Source organism: Ictidomys tridecemlineatus, chromosome 6, assembly GCF_052094955.1.
Source record: "Ictidomys tridecemlineatus isolate mIctTri1 chromosome 6, mIctTri1.hap1, whole genome shotgun sequence".
In the NCBI taxonomy this organism is placed as follows: domain Eukaryota; kingdom Metazoa; phylum Chordata; class Mammalia; order Rodentia; family Sciuridae; genus Ictidomys; species Ictidomys tridecemlineatus.
The window spans coordinates 60713256-60735301 of record NC_135482.1 but is presented as its reverse complement, the minus strand read 5'-3'; the positions used below and the strand labels follow the sequence as shown (position 1 = coordinate 60735301).

General features: G+C 45.2%; 1 protein-coding gene across 1 annotated transcript in view; it reads left to right on the top strand.

Moving 5' to 3' along the window:
• Nckap1l (NCK associated protein 1 like) overlaps positions 1 to 17445 on the top strand; it is a 50156-nt gene extending 32711 nt beyond the window's left edge. Inside the window, exons 22-31 of the mRNA XM_005325086.5 lie at positions 1172 to 1302; positions 4774 to 4871; positions 5014 to 5107; positions 5261 to 5343; positions 5612 to 5692; positions 8210 to 8303; positions 9352 to 9468; positions 9968 to 10077; positions 11874 to 11963; positions 16030 to 17445. Of these exons, the coding sequence (XP_005325143.1) occupies positions 1172 to 1302; positions 4774 to 4871; positions 5014 to 5107; positions 5261 to 5343; positions 5612 to 5692; positions 8210 to 8303; positions 9352 to 9468; positions 9968 to 10077; positions 11874 to 11963; positions 16030 to 16161 (1030 nt within the window). The 3' untranslated portion in view covers positions 16162 to 17445. The remainder of the gene's footprint in view (positions 1 to 1171; positions 1303 to 4773; positions 4872 to 5013; positions 5108 to 5260; positions 5344 to 5611; positions 5693 to 8209; positions 8304 to 9351; positions 9469 to 9967; positions 10078 to 11873; positions 11964 to 16029) is intronic.
• Positions 17446 to 22046: the final 4601 nt, after the last annotated feature.

Here is a 22046-nt window from a genome sequence, read left to right as displayed (position 1 = left end):
TCTACTGACTTCTCCCTGGAACTTTGTCTCCTCATCCCCACCCATGGCCATATCAAGTCTAGGAGATTATTCTTAATAGGAAAGGTGGCCTCCTTCCCCAGATTGGAGAAGGTGTAATCAACACCATTTCCTCTGAGATTTTTGAGGAGCTGGATTCCCTTCCTCAAGCCACTGGGTGGTGCTCTTAATCTAATATCAATTTAGCAAAGCCATCTGCAAAGAACCCCCTGAGTAAGGGGAGCAAAGTTTGCAAATACAAAGGTCAACAGGGATTAGGCAGGCCAGATAAGGGATGTCATGAGCTAGCTGAGGACTTTGAGAGGGTGGAGAGGAGATGCTTCTCTAAAGGGGACATCTACCATTTAGCAACACCTGAATCATACCCAGTAAACTCTTATTTTTAATGTAAAATATCTGATTAAAAACTTGATAACAAATTAAAATTGAAAGGGAAAAATATATTTGACAGTGGGGTTGGCCCACTGGTGGTTAACTTGTGACATCTGTAAAATAGACTCAGAGCTGGTGCCTGAGTAAGTAGTGACAGGAGTTGGACAAACCCTTCCTCCTGTACTGGCTGTATTCTGGCTCCTCAAAACTCAAAGGTCAGGAGGAAATATTTGAAGAGTGGATGACCAGTGTTCATGGGGCTTCTCTCTGCCCGGGAAGTTTGACTTGAGGCTAACCTCCAGGTTCCTAGGTCCTCAGTCCAACCCTATTGTTGGATCAGTTAACACTAAGTATATCTCAGAGGGCCCCAATTAGTAGGATTTTTTTTTTTTGGTAGGAATTGAACCCTGAGTCTTGCACATGCTAAGCAGGTGCTCAACTACTGAGCTATACCTCAGGCCCCAGAAGAATTTCTTTTTTATACCAGGTTGAGCCTGTCTTATCTGACAGAAGGCAAGGTTGAAAGAATGCAATTGCTGAAAAAGAGTAGGGCTGAGGGATTAGACGTACATGCCATTGCATTTTTCAGCATAGAGAAATACTCTGCAGATCAGAGGCCAGAGCTTGGGGTGTGGATTGTTGTACTGTTTTCTTTGAGTCTCTTCTCCCTACCCTGGTCTTTAGCAGAATTTCTCTTCCCAAGCCCAGTGGTAGTGGTAGGCAGCAGTGATTGGGAGAAGGGATTGGACACTAACTTATGCTTTCTTGGCCAACCTTGTAGGTACTTAGAAAGTCTGCTTAGACAGACAAGCAGTGGGACCATCATCCTCTCCCCAGCCATGCAGGCCTTCATCAGCCTTCCCAGAGAGGGCGAGCAGAACTTCAGCGCAGAGGAGTTCTCAGACATCTCTGGTGAGCCCAGGGCCTGGTCTTTCCCTTCCAACAACACCTTGGCCCACAGACCCATCTAATTTTTTCTACCTGCAGAGTGATCCTTCTACATTCTCTTCATTATCTCTGCTAGACCCTGCTAAGGATTTTGGGAAAAATAAAGACATTCTAAGCAAAGCTCAGAATTGAAGAGGGGCCTGGGAGTGCTGAGAGTTGAGAAGAAAAAGAGTTTAGGAGCTAGGCAGGGATGTTGAAATCACTGAAGGGGTTTATTTTTCTACAAAGAATGCAGGAGCAGCACATTAGTGATGGGTAAAGCATAAGGAGGGCATTCTCATGCTTGAAATGATTTAACAGTGGTCTGATGCCATGGCATTTTCTTTCTTGGGGATAAATTTAGAGCCTTGCCCATGTTTGGATTGCTGATGTTTAATGATAACAATGATGATGGGACGATGAGTGACATTTATTGTGAGCAGAATTCTAAATGTTTACGCACAGTAACTCAGATAATTCTCACAATAGTTTGAAGTAGATACACTCATTATTCCCATTTTCCAGATGAAGACACTGAGATACAAAGAGTGTAAAAGCTTGCCTAAGGTCATGCGTTCATAAATGGTAGGACTGGAATTTCAACTCAAGCAAAAACTAGAACAATGTAGGGCTGCTTCTCAGTTTATAGAAAGCTTTTGTGTGGGGGTGGATGGGTGGGCAGGGGTAGATAAGGGCTGTGAAGGGAAAGAGTTGGGAAGCTGGTCTCTATTTTTCTATATTACTATTATTTTTGAGGTTCTGGAGAATTTAACCCAAGAGTGTCTTACTATTTATTTTAGTTTTTTTCGGCGGACACAACATCTCTGTACGTGGTGCTGAGGATCGAACCCGGGCCGCACGCATGCCAGGCGAGCGCGCTACCGCTTGAGCCACATCCCCAGCCCAAGAGTGTCTTACTAATGAGCCATACTGAACTATATCCCCAATGTGTCCCCCACCAAAAGATTTTTTTTAATATCTTCATTTTATTTATTTATTTATTTTTACGTGGTGCTGAGAATTGAACCTAGGACTGCACACATGTGAGGCGAGTACTCTACCGCTGAGCCACAACCCCAGCCCCGATTTTTTTTTTTTTTTTGACACAGGGTCTTATTAAGTTGCACAGGCTGGCCTTGAACTTGCCATCCTTCTGCCTTAATTTCCCCAGTAGCTAGAATTATGAACATGTGCTATCAAGCCCAGCAGCTGGTTCCTTTTTAAAGAGGGCTTGAAACCATACAGATATATATATATATTTTTTCATGGTACTAGAGATTGAACCCAGGACCTTGCAAGTGCTAGGCAAGTGCTCTTTCACTGAGGTCTATTCCTGCTCTTTTTATTTTGAGACAGGTTCTTGCTGAGGTGCTCAGGCTGGCCTTGATCGTGTAATTCTCCTGCCTCAGCCTTCTGAGTAGGTGGGATTACAGGCTATTTGCCCCAAGACCTGGCACAAGGCCTGTAATGTTGTTTTATGGACTCAGTCGTTCACGAACTATCCTTCCTTCTTCTTCCTCTCACCTCTGTGTAAATCGTGGGTTGTGCATGGTCACTGGGACAGGCAGAAGATGTTCCAGGGATCTTGTCCTCTACCTTTTTGCCTCCTCCTCTACCTTTTTGCCTCCTCCTTTGGGGATATTAAGAAAGCCAGAGTGTACAGGTGTTTTTTTATTTTGTTTTGTTTTGTTTTAATTTTTTTTTTAGTTTTAGATGGACACAATATATTTCTTTATTATTCATTTATTTTTATGTGGTGCAGAGGATTGAACCTAGTGCCTCATACATGTGAGGCAAGTGCTCTACCACTGAGCCCCAGCCCCAGCCCTACAGTTGTGTTTTTACACAGTTGTGTTTTCCAGTTCTGCCTCCTTACTGTCATTGTACCTTATTCTTTACCTACTGGAGGGTTTTAGATGTCCCCTTCCCAACAGCTCTACTCCCAAGCTATAGGCAGCCTCTAAGATCTGCTTTAGGTCTTGTTGACAACTGACAAGCAGCAGGAGGTAATGCTCATTCCCCCTTCTACCACCCCCACCCCAATTTCCCTGGGTTACCATGGCAATGGGGCAATGCTATTGCAAAAATAGATAGATAGAAGGAGAAGGATGTCCTGGGGTTACTAGCTGGGTGTAGAGAAGACTAGAATAAAGAGGTTTGTCAGATCCAAACCAGTAGATCAGTGTGTCTCCTCTCTGTCACCTCCAGAGAAGGTGATTGTGGTTCCCTTTCCTTCTGTCAGCCATGTTTAGCATTATCTAAGTTGACCAGTTGGGAAATCCTTATATAATTCTTAGCTCAGTTCTCCCTATTACAAATAGGTGATTCTGAAAGTGACTAGTATCTACTTTGGACAAGATTCTGTGTCATCTGCTATGATCAGGTTTGCTTCCTTCCTCTGTCATTGGGGGAGGTAGAGATCGACTGGTCCTGCCTTCAAAGACTTGAGTGCAGGGCTTAACGCTTTTCTCCTTGAACTCTGATTAATGATAGTCACCTTGCCTTTCTTCTTCAGCTCTCTAGTTGTTGTTACCTCTGGTCTTTTACAGTTTTTCCTGCTGGGATGGCCCATAGCCAAAGATCACAGCCAGAGTTCCTCTCTAGCAGAGTTTGTCACTAGTGCTTCCAACACGGAATTTCCCCAGGCAGGTTTTATTTAATTCACAAAGGGCAAAAGCAATCTGGGTGGGGAGGAAGAAGGCACTGAGAAAGACCAGATTTAGAGGGGAAAAAAATGAAAGGAAAAGAAGAGTGGAGACTCTGGGTATATGTGTTGAAAAAAGAAAAAAGAAAAGGTAGCTTGGAAAACTTGGACACATTAAATAAGGAAAGTAAAAGAGGCATTGCATTGTATTTCTGGACCTGCCCCTGACGTGAATAAGAGACCTTGGACAAGCACCTAACCCCTCTTGTCTGTAAAGCCAGGATGAAGTGCCTGTGGCCCAGACCTCAGAGAGCCGTTCGTTATTAACCAACACAATAAGAATCCCTTGTTCATATGTATCTTTATAGTTTTGTAAGGTTTTTCTAATGTAGCATCTTATTCTTACATCAACCCTGTGAGGAATTCACAGGAGACATGAATTTCTTCATTTTACAGAGAAGTAAATAGGCTCAGAGAGACTCAATGGCTTATTTGAAGTCTTAACAACTCATGAAGCTAGTATGGCAAGAGCCAAACCCAGGCATCAAGTGAAGGGCTTGGGAAAGTATAGATTCTTACAAGAAAGTGAAGTCATAGTTATCTTGGTGTGAGTTGTAGTGGGAAGAGGGTAAATTATCCCGTGGACAGACTAGACCTGTCACCTGAATGCAGGATTTTAAGCCATCTTTGCTCTTCAGCTTCCCACTTCCTTTCCTTGCTAGACATTTTAAAGTTCAAATTACCCTATTCTGTTGTACAAATGCCCCCGCGTCCCCTGAGTCCCACTTGGGACCTCTAAAACTCTATTCCAGAGATGCGAGCCTTGGCTGAACTTTTGGGCCCCTATGGCATGAAGTTCCTGAGTGAAAACCTGATGTGGCATGTGACCTCTCAGATTGTGGAGCTAAAGGTACTGTGGAAACAGGTCCCCTGGAGAAGGGTCCCATCATGGGAAAGGAGGGGTAGGTGAAGGAGGCTGGAGGAAAGATGTAACATTGGTGTCTCTCTCTCTCTTCTTTTCCCTACTTAATGTCTCTGTTCCTGGGCTGCAGAAATTGGTGGTGGAAAACATGGATATACTTGTTCAGATCAGATCCAACTTTAGCAAGCCGGACTTGATGGCTTCTCTGCTGCCACAGCTGATGGGTACATATTTCTCTGCAATGAGAAAGAACTATACTATGGGAATGGCATTGTCGATGACGAGGGTTTTCAGGGAACTGAGGTTAGACTGGGTTTGAAGAAGCAAAACTATCACTCTCCTAAGATCTCATCTCTAATATCCCTCTTTCCCCTCAGGCGCAGATAATGTGTTGAAGCGCATGACCATTATTGGAGTTATTCTCAGTTTTAGGGCCATGGCTCAAGAGGGACTTCAGGAGGTGAGAGTCAGAGAATCCCAGATGTTCTGTGGGTAGGGTTTACATGAGAAGTTGTGAAAGGGGTTGGTGAGCACTGAAGAGAAGCAGAAGTCCTAGGAGGTCCCGGTGATTAGATGAGCTGAGAAAACCTAGAGGCACGGGGGGAGGGATAGCTTGGATAGCTGATGATGTTCTTATCTAAGTTGAGGCCCCTTTTCCGCTTGTCCCCCCTTGTTTTAGAAGGTGCTGGCTGCTGCCCTGTGGACTCATTCATCTTTTCTTCCTCCAGGTGTTCTCTTCCCACTGCCCATTTCTCATGGGTCCTATCGAGTGCCTGAAGGAGTTTGTCACTCCAGACACAGACATCAAGGTAGGGAGGTGCCAAGTGGAGTCCAGTTAGGAGACCTTTGCTGGGGGAGAATGGTGTAGCTAGGGACTGGGAGGGAGAGGGCTCTGAAGAACACTGCAGGAATCAGCCAGGATTCCAATAGGAAAATGGGCAGCAGATATTCTTGGAGAGGAAAGTGGAGCTGGGGAGACATGAGGGGTAGGGAGAGAAATGGAGTCTGGGGAGGTTGGGGAAACATTCTTGGAGTGGGAGCTGTGCCTGTAGGTTTTCACCTGAGGTAAGCAATGTGCAAATTAGATGCCAAGCTGTATGTAGGCAGGTCCCCTCTTTAGACAGGAGCTCTAGTACCTTTTGTAAGGTTTGTTCTTCCCATTCTTACCCATTCTGCCTGTCCTCAGAGTTTGTTTCTTTTCCTGCTCTTTTCTTCTTCCTGGTTCTTAACCTTTCTGGCCCTTTGTCACCTGCCTCAGGGCCCTTTTGCAAAAGAGGAAGAAGGGCTTCTGCAGGTCACCTGGGTTAGATGTCCACAGCCCTTGCACATCTTTTAGTCATCTTGTCTTTTGAATCATCTGGAACAAACAAGTGTGTTACATAGGAAATATAGCCAAAGCCTGGGGACAAGGTCTTTCCAATGCAAAAGCAGGTGGCTACTTTTATGATTCCTTTAAAGGAGAGAGGTTTGGTGAGAAGGAATAATTTAAGCTGGAGCCAGTGGTGCATTCCTGTAATCCTAGCCACTCACTCTGTGGACTGAGGAAGGAGAATTGCAAGTTCAAGGTCAGCCTGCGTAATTTAGCAAGATCCTGTCTAAAAATCAAAAGGGTTGGGGGTGTAGCTTAGTGGTAGAGTGCTTGACTGGCATGTGCCAGTATGAGGTTAAATCCCAGTATTAGGGAAAAAAATTAAATTGGATATTACGAAACACTTCCTTGCTTTGAGAACATAAGAGTGAATGAAGTTTCCCCTCTACCTGCCTGAAATCACCTGAGGGGTGGTCACAGGGGCAGCAAGAGCGATGCTGAAGTGTCTCTAGGTTGACTGCCCTCCTGAATGTTCTGATTTGGGACTGAGCCTGGGTTTTGGGCAGCTGCTGCTGTCGGGGCTGAACGCTCTAGCCTGTCAGGAGCTTGTCTAGCTGATCTCTCCTGGGCAGCTGTGAGCTTGCCCGTGAAAAATAAGCAGGTGTGGGCAGAGAAGGGGGATGGCCTGTCCATCTTAGAGCTGTTACTTTCTGGAGAGATAAAAAGATTAGGAGGAGACAAAACAAGACCCCTTCAGGAAGTTACAGGTCATGGACCAGGTCCCTGATCTGCTTGGCCATGGTTGCCACAAACAGGGTCAACTGGGGCCTAGGGGATTTAATTAAAGGGCAGAGCAGAAGGTGGCTAAGGTTTGCCTTCTGGGTCAGTACCATGAACAAAGTGTGTGCATGTTGTAATGTCTGTATAAAGATGTGCTACTTAGAAGCAATTATCCTTGTTCTCTTGGAATATTTTAAAGTTTTATTGATTTTTTTTTTTATATTTTAAGCTTAAAAATGGGTTTGAGTTCTTGGTGTGGGAATGGGGGTTGGGGACCTATATCCTGGGAACCTTATTATAAGTACAACAAGGGATTCAGGTATCAATCAATCAATCTTTTTGAACATCTTCTGTGTTCTTAGCATTGTGTTAAATGCTAGAGAGGATAAAGAAAAATCAGGGTTCCTGGTTTTAAGATAAAGAGGAAAAGGCATAACAACATTTGCTCTGTTAGTCATTAGGGTAGACGGGAGCTTTGCCCTTGAGATCTAATTGAATTTTCACAATAACTCTGTGAGCAAAGTATTATTATCCCAGTTTTACAGATGAGAAAATTGAGGCCCAAAGAGGTTAAGCCAAAATCACATTTTAGGGAGTTGGTTGCTAGGATTTGAGTTTAGATCTGTTTTGTTCTAAAGTCACCTTCTCCCTTCACTATGCCATGGGGTTCAAAAAGTTATAATCTATTTGGTGAGATCAGCCATATGTCTCACTTCCTTTCTGAAAAGATAATCAATGCCAGGTGCTGTGTGTATCAATGCTAGAGGGACCAATTTAAGGGGTGGGGGAGATGAGTTTGGGCTGAAGTAACCAGGGAGGCCTCACAGGGCAGATTGATTAGATTAGAGTTGAGTTGAGCCTAAGGGATGGGCGTGACTTTGATGGAAGTAGAGAAAGGAAAGAGCCGAGAGGCAAGAAGTGAACCAAAGTGTAAAAGAAAGAAAGGAAGTTGTGGTTTGGGGACAGTGAATAAATTACCCTCCTTCATTGAATGAAGCATTTAGGGAAATAAGATTGAAAAGTAAATTTGTACAGTGGAGTGTCCTGAATACCAAGTTAAGGCATTTGGGCTTTCTTCCTGGAGACTAGGGAAAGCTTTGAAGGGAATATCTAGAAAAAATGATATAGTACATCAAAATCTTAAAATCTGTGATCCAGGAATTCAGGCTGCTAGTAGCTTCTGCCAAGTACTTTTCTCCTGGATTCCTACCCAAAATGTTGTTTTCTTCTCTTCCAGGTGACCCTAAGTATCTTTGAGCTGGCATCTGCTGCAGGGGTGGGCTGTGACATTGACCCAGCCCTAGTGGCTGCCATTGCCAACCTGAAAGCTGGTAAGATAGGGGACAGCTGGGATGAGGGAGGGCTTGTGCCCTACTTTTGAGTAAGAAAATGTCAATGTCAAAGAAGCCTTTATTTGGGATTGTGAATTCAGAGGATATAAACTGGTAGGTATGGAAAGACCTGCAGTGTAGACCCTAACCTCCAGAAAATTAAAAAAAAATTTTTTTTCTTTTTAGTTGTAGGTGGACACAGTACCTTTATTTTATTTGCTTTTTAAATGTGGTGCTGAGGATTGAACCCAGTGCCTCACATGTGCTAGCTCTATCACTGAGCTACAACCCCAGCCCCAGAAAATATTTATGTAGGTGATTTAGGGTTCTCCGTATGTTGCAAACAATTTATGTACCAATTAGCTAGATATGATGCTCTAAATGAGAGTCTGTTTGGTGCTCAGCAAGTGCTCACAGGAACTTACACACTGGTTGGGGAAGCAAGACTCATGCAAATGAATCAAAGAACAAGCCAAAATAGTACCCGATTTCCCGGGAAGTTGTGTGGTATGGCATCTGACTTCCCCATACTGATCCTGTGTTCCTCCCTCCTACGTCATCACTTTGACACTATCCACTCCTTCCCCAGTCTCACACTTGTCTCTCATACTGTTCATTACACATTTCCTCTGAGTAGCATGTTCCTATGTACACACACCCAGAAGAGGACGGAATCCAGTGACTGGCAGTGAGCCCTTTTGAAATTGCCAGACTACCCCCCTTTCTCTAATGGCCCAGGAGTCCTCTCTCTCTTTCCTGCCTCTCCTTCCCTCCAGGCAGCTGACAGGTGTTTCAGACTGCAGGTCAGCAGAGCCCTAGGCTAGGAGTTCTGCCCTGTCATCAGAGGAGGCCTCCAGAATTTGAGCCATTGGCTTTAAGTGGATGCTAGTCCTGGCTCCTTTAGTCGTAATCACTTTCCTATAGTGATTGGCAGAGTGTGTTCATAGATATTTTCTCATGTGGTCATAATCCTGTGAAGCAGGATCCCTGCCCAGAAGATAACTCCTATTTGCTGACTTACTCACTTTTCCTCTTTCCCTCTCACCAGACAGCTCATCCCCTGAAGAAGAATATAAGGTGGCCTGCCTGCTCTTGATCTTTCTTGCTGTGTCCCTCCCACTCCTTGCCATGGACCCTTCTTCCTTCTATAGCATTGAGAATGATGGTAAGTAAGGAGTAGGTGTGAGAAACCAAGGGTATTCAGGTTAGTGTCCTGGGGGGGTCTTTCTTTTCTTTTCTTTTCTTTTTGTACCAGGGATTGGGTACTTAACCACTGAGCCACACCCCCAGCCCTTTGTATTTTTTTTATTTTGAAAAGAGTCTCAGTAAGTTGCTTAGGGCCTCCCTAAATTACAGAGGCTGGCCTTGAATTTGTGATCCTCCTGCCTCAGCCTCCTGAGCTGCTGGGATTATAGATTGGCACCACCATGCCAGGCTGGAACATACAGATTTCTGATTCAGGTATAAATTTCTGTTTCAAAAAGCACTTCAGAATGAACTATGCATAAAATTAGATTCTAGTCAAATGTTAGGAATATCCTTCCTCTAATCCCCAAATGTCTTGTAGTCCTTTTGGTGTCAAATAGGGATAGCCCAGCCTGAAAGAAATGAGAGATTACCTGTCTGGATCAACCTGGGGTGGCTCACTTTGTAATTTCTTTCAGGTTACAACAATAACATCCATTGCTTGACCAAGGCCATCATCCAGGTGTCTGCTGCCCTCTTCACGCTCTACAACAAGAACATTGAAACTCACCTCAAAGAGTTTTTGGTGGTGAGTGCATCTAGATGATAAGGAATGGAAGATGGCCAAGGGCTGGAATTGGTTGTCCTCAAATCCACAGTTATTGTCAAACAGGCCTTCGAGGTTCACCTCTCACTGGAATCATTCAGTAAATAGTGAGAGGCTCCTCTGTGAAAGGCAGAAGTTTGTTCTAAACTCCCTGACAGCCAGTGTTTCAGCTTCTGCCCGAGTACTTGAAAAATCACTGGGCAAAGAGAAAAATCTGAGTTCTGCCACTACACAAGATTGTATAACGTCTGAAGAGCCTAACTTTTAGGCCTTCAGTTTTCCCATTTGTCAACTAGGGAAATAAAACTGAAACCATCGTTCATTACCTGGGTGTGCATCGGAATATCCTGGGGAACTTGTTAAAATAGATTCTTGATCTTTACCCTAGACCTACTGAATTAGAATTTGCCAGGGGAGGCTGGGTTTCTGTGCTTCTAATTTGGTCTCCAGAAGATCAGATGCGCATTAAAGTTGTCAAGACACTGAATTTTATAACCTGCCAGTCCCTTTCTAACTCTATGTTGACAGTCAATGACTAATTTTCAGATTTTGCTGGAAATCAGAGTCACCTGGAGAGTTTGCACTTCCAATGAGTTCCTAGTTGAACTTGATGTCCTTTGTCTTGGGCTCTTACTTTGAGAACCACTGATCTAGATTTCTATGGACTGGGGTTCACAAGCAGACGGCTGATTCCTCTATAGGTTATGTCCAATTTGTTTGGAAAACTGTTTCAAAAAATGTTTTCAGCCAAAGTTTGACTCCTGTAACTATCACCATTGATCTTAGTTTTGCCTCCGGAAAGACACAGAATAAATAATCTCCTTCCATAGTTGAAAGAGGCCCTAGTGTTTTCCATTCTAAATCCTCCACAGAGGAATCCTGTCCATACACTTCTGATACATGGTCCATTATCCACTGCCAGTTTGAGCATTCTCAGTAGCAGGAAGCTTTTTTTCTTTTGAAAAGCTTGGTCCTGGTTTAAGAACTGGAGCCTCAATTTTTTTTTTTTCTTCCAGGAGAAAACAGTAGATCATATTGTTGTTTCAGGAATTATACCCTTGTCCTGAGAAGTACATGTCAAGGACTGTAGGTTGGTTAGAGGGTCTCTAAACTGGGACAACCAACCATACAGAATGGGCTTTGAACATCTGAAATATAAAAAGAATTCACACCAGATTTCTAAGATGGGGTGAGAATGGATTCCCCCCGCCTCCTTTTCCTTTTTATCCTATTTGTTTGCTAAATGCAGGTAACCTGAGTGTGGGATGTGAATCACATTTCTCTCTCCTGCTTTCATCTGTTGGGGGCCTGCAGGTGAATGGAGATGACAGCCCCTGGGGAGTTGACAGGAGGAGAATACCAAGAGCAAGAGTCTGAATCAGAGGCCTGGCTCTGGCTCCAGTCGTGAGGGGAGTCAGCTGTAAACAGCCTGATGACAGAGGTGTCTGGAGGCTGCCGGGGAAAAGAGAGATTAATCTCCTGGCACATAGCATCGCTGGCCTGTTTTCTAGGTCCTTCCTTTGCCCTGTACAGCCCCTCCTAGGGCACCCTCAGCCACCTCAATTTGTTGGCACTGTCAGGCCATTGGGATCTGGGCTTGTTTATAGGCACTGTGCGTCTCTGAAATGGAGGGGACTTGCCTCTCCACCTGGAGTCCTTGGGAACATCCTAGCTGGTTTAACTCTCCTCCTTGATCTGTTCTTAACTTCCTGTAGCCTGAGGCTGTCCTATTCTGACCTCCATAAAAATCTGTTTCTTTATAAATTCTTCCCTTCCAGGTGGCCTCTGTCAGCCTCTTGCAGCTGGGCCAGGACACCGACAAGCTGAAAACCCGAAATCGGGAATCCATTTCTCTACTCATGCGCTTGGTATGTATCTTGTTTAAACTGGTCTGAGAAAAGAGAAGACGACTCCTTTTTAGGGTCTTTGGGTCCCTGCCATTGTCATCACCCAAAAACATTAACTAACAATTAAATTCTGCTTGGCCCTGTGGGTCTAATGCTCACATTCTGGCCAACATTTTAGATTTATGCTATAATCCCAGAGCAGAGTCTTCCTGGTCCCTTGCCGACTGGGCTCCTTGTCCTGTGTTGCTTGTGAGTCTGACCTGATGGCACAGCTGTGTCCCTTATCAGTAACTACCTGTTCAGCGTGTGTTTGGTTTTATTTGACAACTTCCTACTACTGCATTTCTTGTCCTTCAGGGTGCTGTGAAGAGAGTCCTAACTAGCACAGAGTGGAACAGAAGAGGTTTAGGGGTAGGGCTCTCAGGAAGCAAAGGATTTTAGCTGCAAGGCAGGACCCAGTGGGCCATTAATCAGCCAGCACCTGCTGTCACTTTTTGCTTTTCAAGCCGTGGGTTTGCCTTTACTCTGGCAGAAAGTTCTGGAAACTCGACTTTGTCTCTCCCCCCACCCCTGTTTCATGACCCTCTTCAACATGCTTATTCACTCTTTTGTTCTAAAAGTGTGATTCTCCAGGTTGGCACCACACTTAGATATGGACAGGAGTGGCTCCTGCCTTTGCAATATGTTCTAGAGACCCTCCTGTGGGCTATGGGGAGAGGATATGTTCACCTAGAGCCCCTGTCCCACCTCAAAGCACACACTAAACCTATGTGAGTGTGGAACTTCTTTTCCAAGTCCATCCTACTGAGCCAGACTATGGGTATACCTCTAGGCCTAAAGTATATGTGACAGGAGTTGAGAAAGTCTACATGTATATGTGTATACAAAATTCCTCAAACTGGGAATGAGAAAAGTACCAGGATGTTGTTAGAGCCTGGCTCCCTCCCTTTACTCTGTTATGTCTGAATTCTGAGGATTTTAAGGTTTGTTTGTTTTTTTTAAAGTTCTGGGGATTGAACCCAGGGTGCTGCCACAGACCTAAATCCCACCTCTTTTCATTTTTCATTTTGAGACAAGTATCTTGCCAAATTGCCCAGGCTGACGTCAAACTTGCGATCCTCTTGACTTAGGCTCCCAAGTCACTGGGATTACGGGTGTGTGCCACTATATCTGGAAAAAAGCTTTATTGTTATTTACTTATGTGTATTTATTTGTAGTAGTGGGAATCAAACCCAGGGCCTAACACATGCTAGGCAAGTGCTCTGCCACTGAGCTACATTACCATCAGAGTTTAAGAATTCTTAAACTCAGACTTCCATGAAATTACAAAGATATATTATAAAGGCTGAAAGATAGAAGATAATAGTTTACTAGTTTATTTAGTCATTTGGTAGGTGGGCCTCCATTGGTACTATTGGCCTTGGTCCAGAAATTTTGGAAGCAGGTATTCCTGGGACTCATTCCAGGTCCCCAACTCTAGAGTGGTATCTTAGTTTCAGTTTCTCCAGCTAGGAAGAGGCCTAGGCTGATCTGGGATAGGATGGAGGAGGGAAAGACATGGTGTATGTGTGTGGGCAAGAGGGCTGAGGAAGGGCAAAGGCCAGAAGTGGGCTAGGTGGAACACAGTCTTTAGAGCAGCGTCATTCTTTATCCATAAAAGTGGGTAATAAAGCCAGGTGTGATGGCGCATGTCTGTAATCCCAGTGACTCGGGAGGCTGAGGCAAGAAGATTGCAAGTTCAAAGCCAGTCTCATCACTTTAGCGAGACTGTCTCAAAAAAAAAATAATAATAATTAAAGGGCTGGGTGTATAGCTCAGTGATAAAGTGCCCCTGGGTTCAACCCTCAGTACCAAAAAAAAAAAAAAAAAAAAGGTAATAATCCTTATGATAGAGTGGTTAGGATTTATGAGATAAAATATACAAAATTGCTCAGTACGTTATAGGTTCTCAACAAATGCACTTCCCCCTCTGTCTGCTGCTCATTTTAGTTTCCAGATGATTTAGGCATTCTTCTTATGGTTTTCCCTCTGTAAGATTGGAGGTGGTTCTGAATTGCCACTGAGCCTACCTCCTCTGTTTTGTCGCTGTCCTCCGTTCCACCAATCTCTGCCCCCAAACATGGGGAAATGTCTGTCCCTTGTTGCCGCCCAGGGAGGCCAGCAGAATGGCAGTAGCAGAGTTAGGACCTGGCATTATTTGTTGGAGGTGGAGATTGGAGGGACTAGCTGCTGCAAAGCAATTTAAATGCAAATGTTTCTACAGATAAATTGGAAATGACTGGAGAGGAAGGAGCTATGTTCTGAGTTAAGAGAGGGTAGCCCCAAATTCTGACCAATACTTCTCTCTCTGGGATTTTCTGTCTTCACTGTCAAGTCTGGGCAGTGTCCACCCTGATGTTTTTGCCAGCCTTTCCTAGCATGGTTCCTGGGGGCAAGAGATGGTTCTTTCAGAAAATCATGAAATCTGTGATGTCAGACCAGACCAGATCTTGGCCATTAGTCCAGGACTTATAATTCATAGGAGGGGAAACTGAGGGAGAGGGAGAGAAAGATGATACTCAAGGTCTCCCCTGTGATATGAGAGCAGATAGACTAGAACCTTAGTTAATTAGGCCTCTACTCTAGGGCTGCTTGAAGTACCATATACTTCTGCCAGTTCAGAACTCTGTTATTCTCTTGTGCTTCTCTGGGAATAGGAAATCATGGGCCAGTGGATCCTTCTGGAAGTCATCCCTCATTTCCCTGTACCTAAGAATGATATCCTGGAGAGGGAAGCTCATCTCTCCTGCCTTACAGTTTGAAAGACTTATGAGCAAGGAACTCTTTCTGTTATGAGACCTGGGATCTGCAAATTTGCCCAGGAGCATTCCTTCCCTTCAACCCACAGTGTCTGCTCTTCTGAGGCCGTTCTGTGTATTACCATGCGTATGTGTTTGAGAAGAGCAAAATCTTATAACTTGTAAAACTTGAAAGTACTTCAGATAGAGAGAGAAACATATAAGAGTAGCTGTAGCCGATTCTCTTTCCTTGGTGGATTTTCAGAACTTGAAATTCCAGACATGTTGGGAAGGGGCCTATCTGTGTGAATTGCCAGGGAATAGGGGACACACCTCTCTATTGCTTTCTGTCTCTCTTTTTTCTTTCTTTCTTTTTGAACTGGGGATTGAACTTAGGGCCTCATGCATACTAGGCAAGCATTCTACCACTGAGGTAACCCCCAACCCTTATTATTTTATTTTGATAAAGGTCTCACTCAGTTGCCCAGCCTGACCTTGAATTTGTAAGCCTGCTGCCTCAGCTTCCCAAGTAACTGGGATTACAAGTGTGAGCCTCCACACCTGGCCAGAGCACATTTTTAGTTCCTTAACCTCTTGGACACACTGCTTTCCCCTGTAACACAGGGGTGTGCTGCTCTCAGGGAACTCTCTCCCTTTGCCCATTCTCACCCCTCACTCCTACCCTCACCCTCACCCTCACTCTTACTCTTATCTGGGCATCTTGATCTATCTTCCTGCTTGGCTGTTGGAGCTGCTGGGATTACCACAACACACAGGCTTCTAATTAAACTAATTAATCATGCCTGCTTCTTTATGCAGCATCCTTAGTGTTCCCTAAACACTACTGAGCACGGGAGGAGACAGGCCCAGCACAAGAGGACCCATGTGGATTCTAGACCCCTCTTCCTTGGCCTGCAGTGGCAATTGTTCCTCTCACTTCGAAGCTTTATAATTGGCACTTTTATCCATCTTTACCTGCATCTGTGCTGCCCTCTCACATATAATTTAATATCCAGGAGAGAATGTTTTTTTCTGCCACCAGGAAGAAAAATTTTTTTCCACTGCCTTCTTCTTCTGTTCTCTTTACAATAGCCCTGATGAAGGGGAGAGGGGCCATTATAATGGATCCAAGGAGTCCACATTGCCCTCCTGGAGTCACCCTAGGTGAGGGAGGAAGAGGGGAGTGTGATTTGGAACTCTGTTCTCTTGGAGCTCTTAAGGGCCTCAGAGATCCTGGGAGCTGCATGAAGAACAGTGTCACAGACATACATAATGCTGAAGGTTCTCATCTCTCGCCCTGTCTGTTCCAGGTGGTGGAGGAGTCATCCTTCCTGACGCTGGACATGCTGGAGTCCTGTTTCCCTTACGTCCTGCTTCGAAATGCCTATCGGGAGGTGTCCCGGGCCTTCCACTTGAACCGGGTGCCTGCCAATATCCACTGAAGGGCCCTTTGGACCTGCCTAGACCCATGCCATGGTGGAAACTGTGGTCATTTTCTCAAGGGTGGGAGTGGGGATGGGGTCACTAGGGAGAGAGGGTCAGGCACCAATACTGATGAACTGGTATGCAGAGTACAGGACTGAGAACCCAGAGAGGTGGGGCAGGCTGGGGGGCGTGGAGGACACTTTATGGACAAAGTTAGGGGATTGGAGATAAATACAAATTTTTTTTACCAGAAAAAAAAAATGAGTGACATACAAGAATATTTCCTATTCTGGTGACTAGAGCTTGGGCTCTGATAGGCATGGGTCTCGCCGACCTTCATCACTATTCTAGGATAATGCTGGCGGGCAGAGATGATCAATCATCATATTAAACCATAATGAGCTTATAATCCTCCCACTGGAGCTGCTATTGTCTCCTGCACATTCATTAGGACGATTATCTCCTCTCTTCCTCTTCCAAATGCATTCAGCAAACATGCAGCCTGTTCCCACTGCAGAGGGGCAGCAAAGGGACCCCTCTTCTCCTTTGTGGGATTCTTCCTCTGCCTTTGCTTGACTGCCTTACCCACTGGGGCAGGGAGGAAGTGCTCTCCAGAGGGTTTTGCTGCCCTCCTGCTGTCCTACTCGTTGTGGATAATGAGCAAGTTCTCTGCTGTCACCCTGCCTGCTTTTTCTTTGATATCTCCCCAACCCATTGCAGAGGGAAGGTCTGGGTCAATCCTAGGTCACATGGCAGTGAAGCAAACCAGACTCCTATGGATTTTCCCTCCCACACCATTTGGGGGCACTCTTCTTCGAATTTGGAGGAACTCATTTAACCCCAAATCCTCTTTTCAGCCCTGGGTACAGCTGTTGCTCCAGGCAGGGATTTCTCTTCTAGATCTTAAATTTCACAGACCTCATTAGGTTGTAGGGCCCTGAGAGTGGGTATCCTTGAGGGACTACTAGCTGTTTCAACTTAGCCTTTTCTGCACTAATTAGAATTTCAAGTGTCACAGAGCCTGGGGCATTCAGGATAACACTGAACTAGGTTTGGTTAACTCCATGGCAGGAAACAGTGGCCCATCCATCACTGCTGAGCACCCACTGCCAGGGAGGATGAGAGCAACAGATCATGTATGTCAGAGGTCCAGAGCAGTTGGAGTGGGCAAATATAATTAGCTCGTCGATTAATTAGGGTCATGTCCATACTTCCACAATGAAAGGGAAGCAATTGTTGGCTTTCGGCAAAACCATCCGGCCTTCATTAAACCTATTTGATATCTGTTGTTGGATTTTGAATGTGTGTTTGCTTTTTTTTCTCCAGATCCATGCTTCGTTAATACTTTCTTGACACCCGAAATCAACACACAAATTTTTCTTAGCAACGACTGTCTGTTCTTTAGGAGAGAAGCAACGGAATCCTGCTTCATGCATCAGCTAATCGTCCTTCCTTGCTACAGGAAGGACATTGTGTCGTAGGAGTAATTCAGTGTCAGGCTTACTGAGACAGCGAACACAGCTGAGGAGGAAGAGAAGACTCAGATCTGATCAACGACCCGCACCCTCATATCTCTGCTCCATTCTTCTACTTGAGAAGATGGAGACCCTTTCTCCATCTGCATGGAGAACTGCTTATAAAGTCCCTCCTAAAAGATAGCGAGATAAATTGTTACAAGAGGATGGAGGGTAGTCATGATCTCTCTCTTTTTAGTTGAAAAATTTATTGAGATAGTTAATCCATATACACTTGAAAGAAGTCATTCAGAATGATCCATGTACCTTTGCACTGTTTCCCTCAATGGCAACATCTCATAAAACTATAGTACATCATCACAACCAGGATATTGACATTGATCTAATCCACTGATCTTATTCAGATGTCCCAGTTTTACTTATACTCATTTCTCTCTCTGTGTGTATTCAATTCTAGGCAAGTCCCTGTATCTGCCAGCTCAGTCAGAAGACTGAGCAGTTCCTTCACCCAGGATCCCTCACGTTCCTCTTTTATAACATGTTCACTTCTCTCCCGCACCTCCTTCCGACACAGATTTGTTCTTCATTTCTGAAATATTGTGGTTTGACATAATATCTTTTTGTAAACGTATAATTATACGCATTTATCTACCACCTGTACTTTTTCAAAGTGCTTTTGCATTCTTATAGCGATTCTGCAGGGTAGCCGAGGAAGGCTTCCTTATTTCAGTACAGGAAATAGACTCAGCAGTGGTAAGTGACTTATTAAAGGTCATCTGTCTAGTATTAGTGGAAGCAGAACTGGGACCTAAGTCTCATGTTCATTTCTAGACCTCGTTACCTGACCAGACCACCTCTTTATATGGCAAGACTTAGAAACCAGAGACCCTAGAAAACAGGAGAAAATAAGAGAAGGACACTGATGACCTTATCACCTAAAACAAAAAGTGACTGTCTGAGCTGGACACAGTGGCACATGCCTATAATCCCAGTGGCTTAAGAGGCTGAGGCAGGAGGATTCACAAGTTCAAAGCCAGCCTCAGCAAAAGCTAGGTGCTAAGCAACTCAGTGAGACCCTATCTCTAAATAAAATACAAATAGGGCTGGGGATGTGGCTCAGTAGGAGAGTGCCCCTGAGTTCAATCCCCAGTACTTCCCCCTCCCAAAAAAGTGACTGTCCAGAGTGAAGGGACAGCTAGGGATAACGGGACCCATCAGCATTTCAGAAAGTCTTCTTCCTTGACCAGGATGGTGTCTGACTTCTTACAACCTAGACACAATCAACTCTGAATTGCTTTTTTGCTCTCAGAACCCTAGCTTGCTTACTTAGGCCACAGAAGAAGTGAGAAATGATGATCAGGAGAAGCTCTGACCCCAATTGTTTTGTTTTGCAGGCAGAGCGTAGGTTCTAGCCTCAGCATTTTCATTAGTGCGCGTTTTCATTAAAGTCCCCATTAACTTGTTTGCAGCAGTGAGATGGAATTACTCCTCCAGCAGGCCTTGGCGGAGAGGCTTGCCAAGCCGCTCTCTTCCCTTTGGGCAACAGAGACACTGCCTCTTCCTCTCTGGATTTAATCCTGTGGGCAGGCTGGGAGGGCAAACTCAAGGGGCAGAAGATGCAAGGCGTCTTGCCCTTTGGCACTTTGTTCTGCAGGAAGGGAACAACTGTATTTTGAGCACCAGGACCCAGGAGAGAGGAAGGTCCCAGGTAGGGACAAGGCTTCCTTTGCTTAAGATCCTCATGCCTGCATGAATTCTTCTGCAACAAAGTTTGACTTTGAGAAGAAGCTGGCACATGGTTGAAATGTACTCACGTTGTTGGGGGAAGAACATTCTTCAATCCTCCTCCCCACAGGGCCTCCTGCTTTCCCCAAGTACCTGTCATCAAAGGAGATGAAGATGAGTCCCCCCTCAGCCCCCACACCTCAGTGAGTTGTCAAGTACTCTCCCTCCCACCTGAATAGGAAGCAGGAGCAGCAGGCCAGGTTGCAGGTTGAGGAAGTCAGAAGTTAACTTGAGCTGAGTTTGCAGCACTGGAGAGATTGAGGCGCAGGCTTTTCTCTTGTCACTTTGGAAAGAAAGGCTTGTGGGGCTGCCCCTTTAAATAGCATTCCTGTAGGAGGCAGATCACATCCATCCGTCACCTGCTGCCAAAGCATCATTTTTGGTCTCTATCAAACTCTGAGCTTGTTGGAAGGGACTATGGGGTTTGGGAAGCGAGGAGGCAGGGTTTCCAAAAGGGTAGGGGCAGTTCAGAAGATGAAAAGGAGAGGACTGAGGTTGGGTAGAAGGAACCTGGGAAAGGTGGGGGTAGGGGCCAAGAGAAAAAGGCAGGGAGAGGAGTTGTCTTTTGAGTCTATGAATGGAACAAGTATACACTATTCTCTCTTTAGAGGTTCGATAAAGCAGAAGTGGGATTGGATTGCCACAAGAGTAATGGGGTTGAGGCTAAACACCAGGACTGATGACTAAAAGTGAAAGGCCACAGTGTGGGAAAAGGCATTAGAAGAAGCATAAAAGACCTGGCTTTGGCTTTGTCACTGACTCTGTGGGACTATACAATTTTTCTGATCTCAGTTTTCCATTTATTAAGTGAAAGAAATGAGATGGACTGACTCCAAAGTTTCTTTACAAATGACCTGTTTCTTAAAATTGGTTAGGAGTTGGGGGTCCTGGGAGAACCAGAAGTGCCACTGTGTTGATAAGGAATGTTGAGGGATCTCTCTAGAAGTATGTTTTCTGCCTTTAACCATGTTAAATACCTACCTAAATAGGAAACTCCTTAGTTCTAATCCTAATTTCCTAATTAGAACTCTTTAGCTCTAATCCCAATTTACAGTCTTTTTAAAAATTTTCTAGCCCATTCCTCTTTCAATTGATTTTACAAAGGAGATTGCTCTGAAATTTTGAAAACTGGATTGTGGAGGAGTGAGTGACTAGGGTCTTAGATGTAGCTGTTTCTTGGCTGCAACTGTTAACTCTGGCAGGAGAGACGTGGGATATGTGCTGAAGTTAATGGACAGAGGGGAAATCCCAGGATTCTTTCTACACTTTTCTCCATCTCTGACTTTTCCTTCTCCCTCTGCCTCTGTACTTCCTGGGAGCTGCTTCTGCCAGATCTGAAGCCCTGACCTAAGTTGGCAATTCTTTTATGTTGAGAGTCTCAGCTGGGACAGTCCATCTTTGTCTTCAGCTACCACTTCACCTTTGCTCTTTTCTTTTCCTTTGCCTGAGAAAGGGGGAGGGAATCTCCACCTGATATTTAGAATAAATACTTTTTTCCTGATTACCTCTCCTTCCAACCTCCAGAGTTCTTGCAATTAAAATTCACATTCTGGGATCCTGGATTAGGGGCCACATCTTAACAAGAAATATTGAGAGATCCTTCTGGAACAGGGACCTATTTTGAATTCAGCAGGTAGTGAATAGTCTCCACTTTCTGTTTACATTGAGTGTCCATGCAGATGGTCATTAGGGGAGAACAATACTAAGAAAGAGAGGTGGTTTCTGCAGGAATCCCAGGTAGTACTCAGTTGGATGGAAGAGGTTTAGCCCAGTCACAGGGTCTTGAGTTCAAATTCCATTCCCTGATTCCACAAAAACTTGTTAAGCAGCTAGTCTGATTTGTGCTGGGCCTTTAGCCCTTAGATTTCTTTCTGAAGACAGAATAAGAGGAAATGAGCTGGAACGCTGCAGCCTGGGTTGAGGCAAGCTCTCAGGAGTGATTTCCCCGGCAGTGTGCAGTTATTATGTAGTCAGGCAAGATGTGGGTCTGCCTACTCTGAAGAGCTTTAAACTTGGAGAAATATCCACCTGTCAGGCAGGATGGCTAGAGACACCTTAGGGGCAGGCCACAGCAATGGAGAGACAGGTCAGGGAGACCAAGCTGAGGGAGGCCAGTGGAGGTGTGGACCTTGTTCACAGCTCAGAGTGGACCTTGAACTTTTCCCTTCAAAGACAGAAGCACGGTTGGGGTCTGGTCTTTCTGGATTCTGATGGTAGGTTACTTGCTCAACCCTTGTCCCGGTACCCCAGTGGGGAGATATGGGCTTCTCCTCTACCAGTCCCTCTCACATGGGACACACAGGCAGTTGGGCACTCGTGGATACACGAAACCACATATGCACACACACAGAAACTCCAAACAAACACAGAGGGAACCCACACCATCACCCACACCGTCCTGCCCGCCGCCTGCGTTGCACTCTGTAAACACGCACTCACATTCACCCGCTCAGGGCACACGCCGCAGCCACTGGTGCCGGGTGCCAGTGCGCGCGCGCTCGCCCTTGGGCACTTCTGTGTGTGCCCCCGGTTTCCAATCGTTCCTTTGGGAGGGGGAGGAGTGGCTGCGCGGAGTGAGAGACGGGCGCGCTGGCAGGCCGAGAAGGGAGGGGAGCAGAGGGAGGGGGGACCCGGCCGGCGGA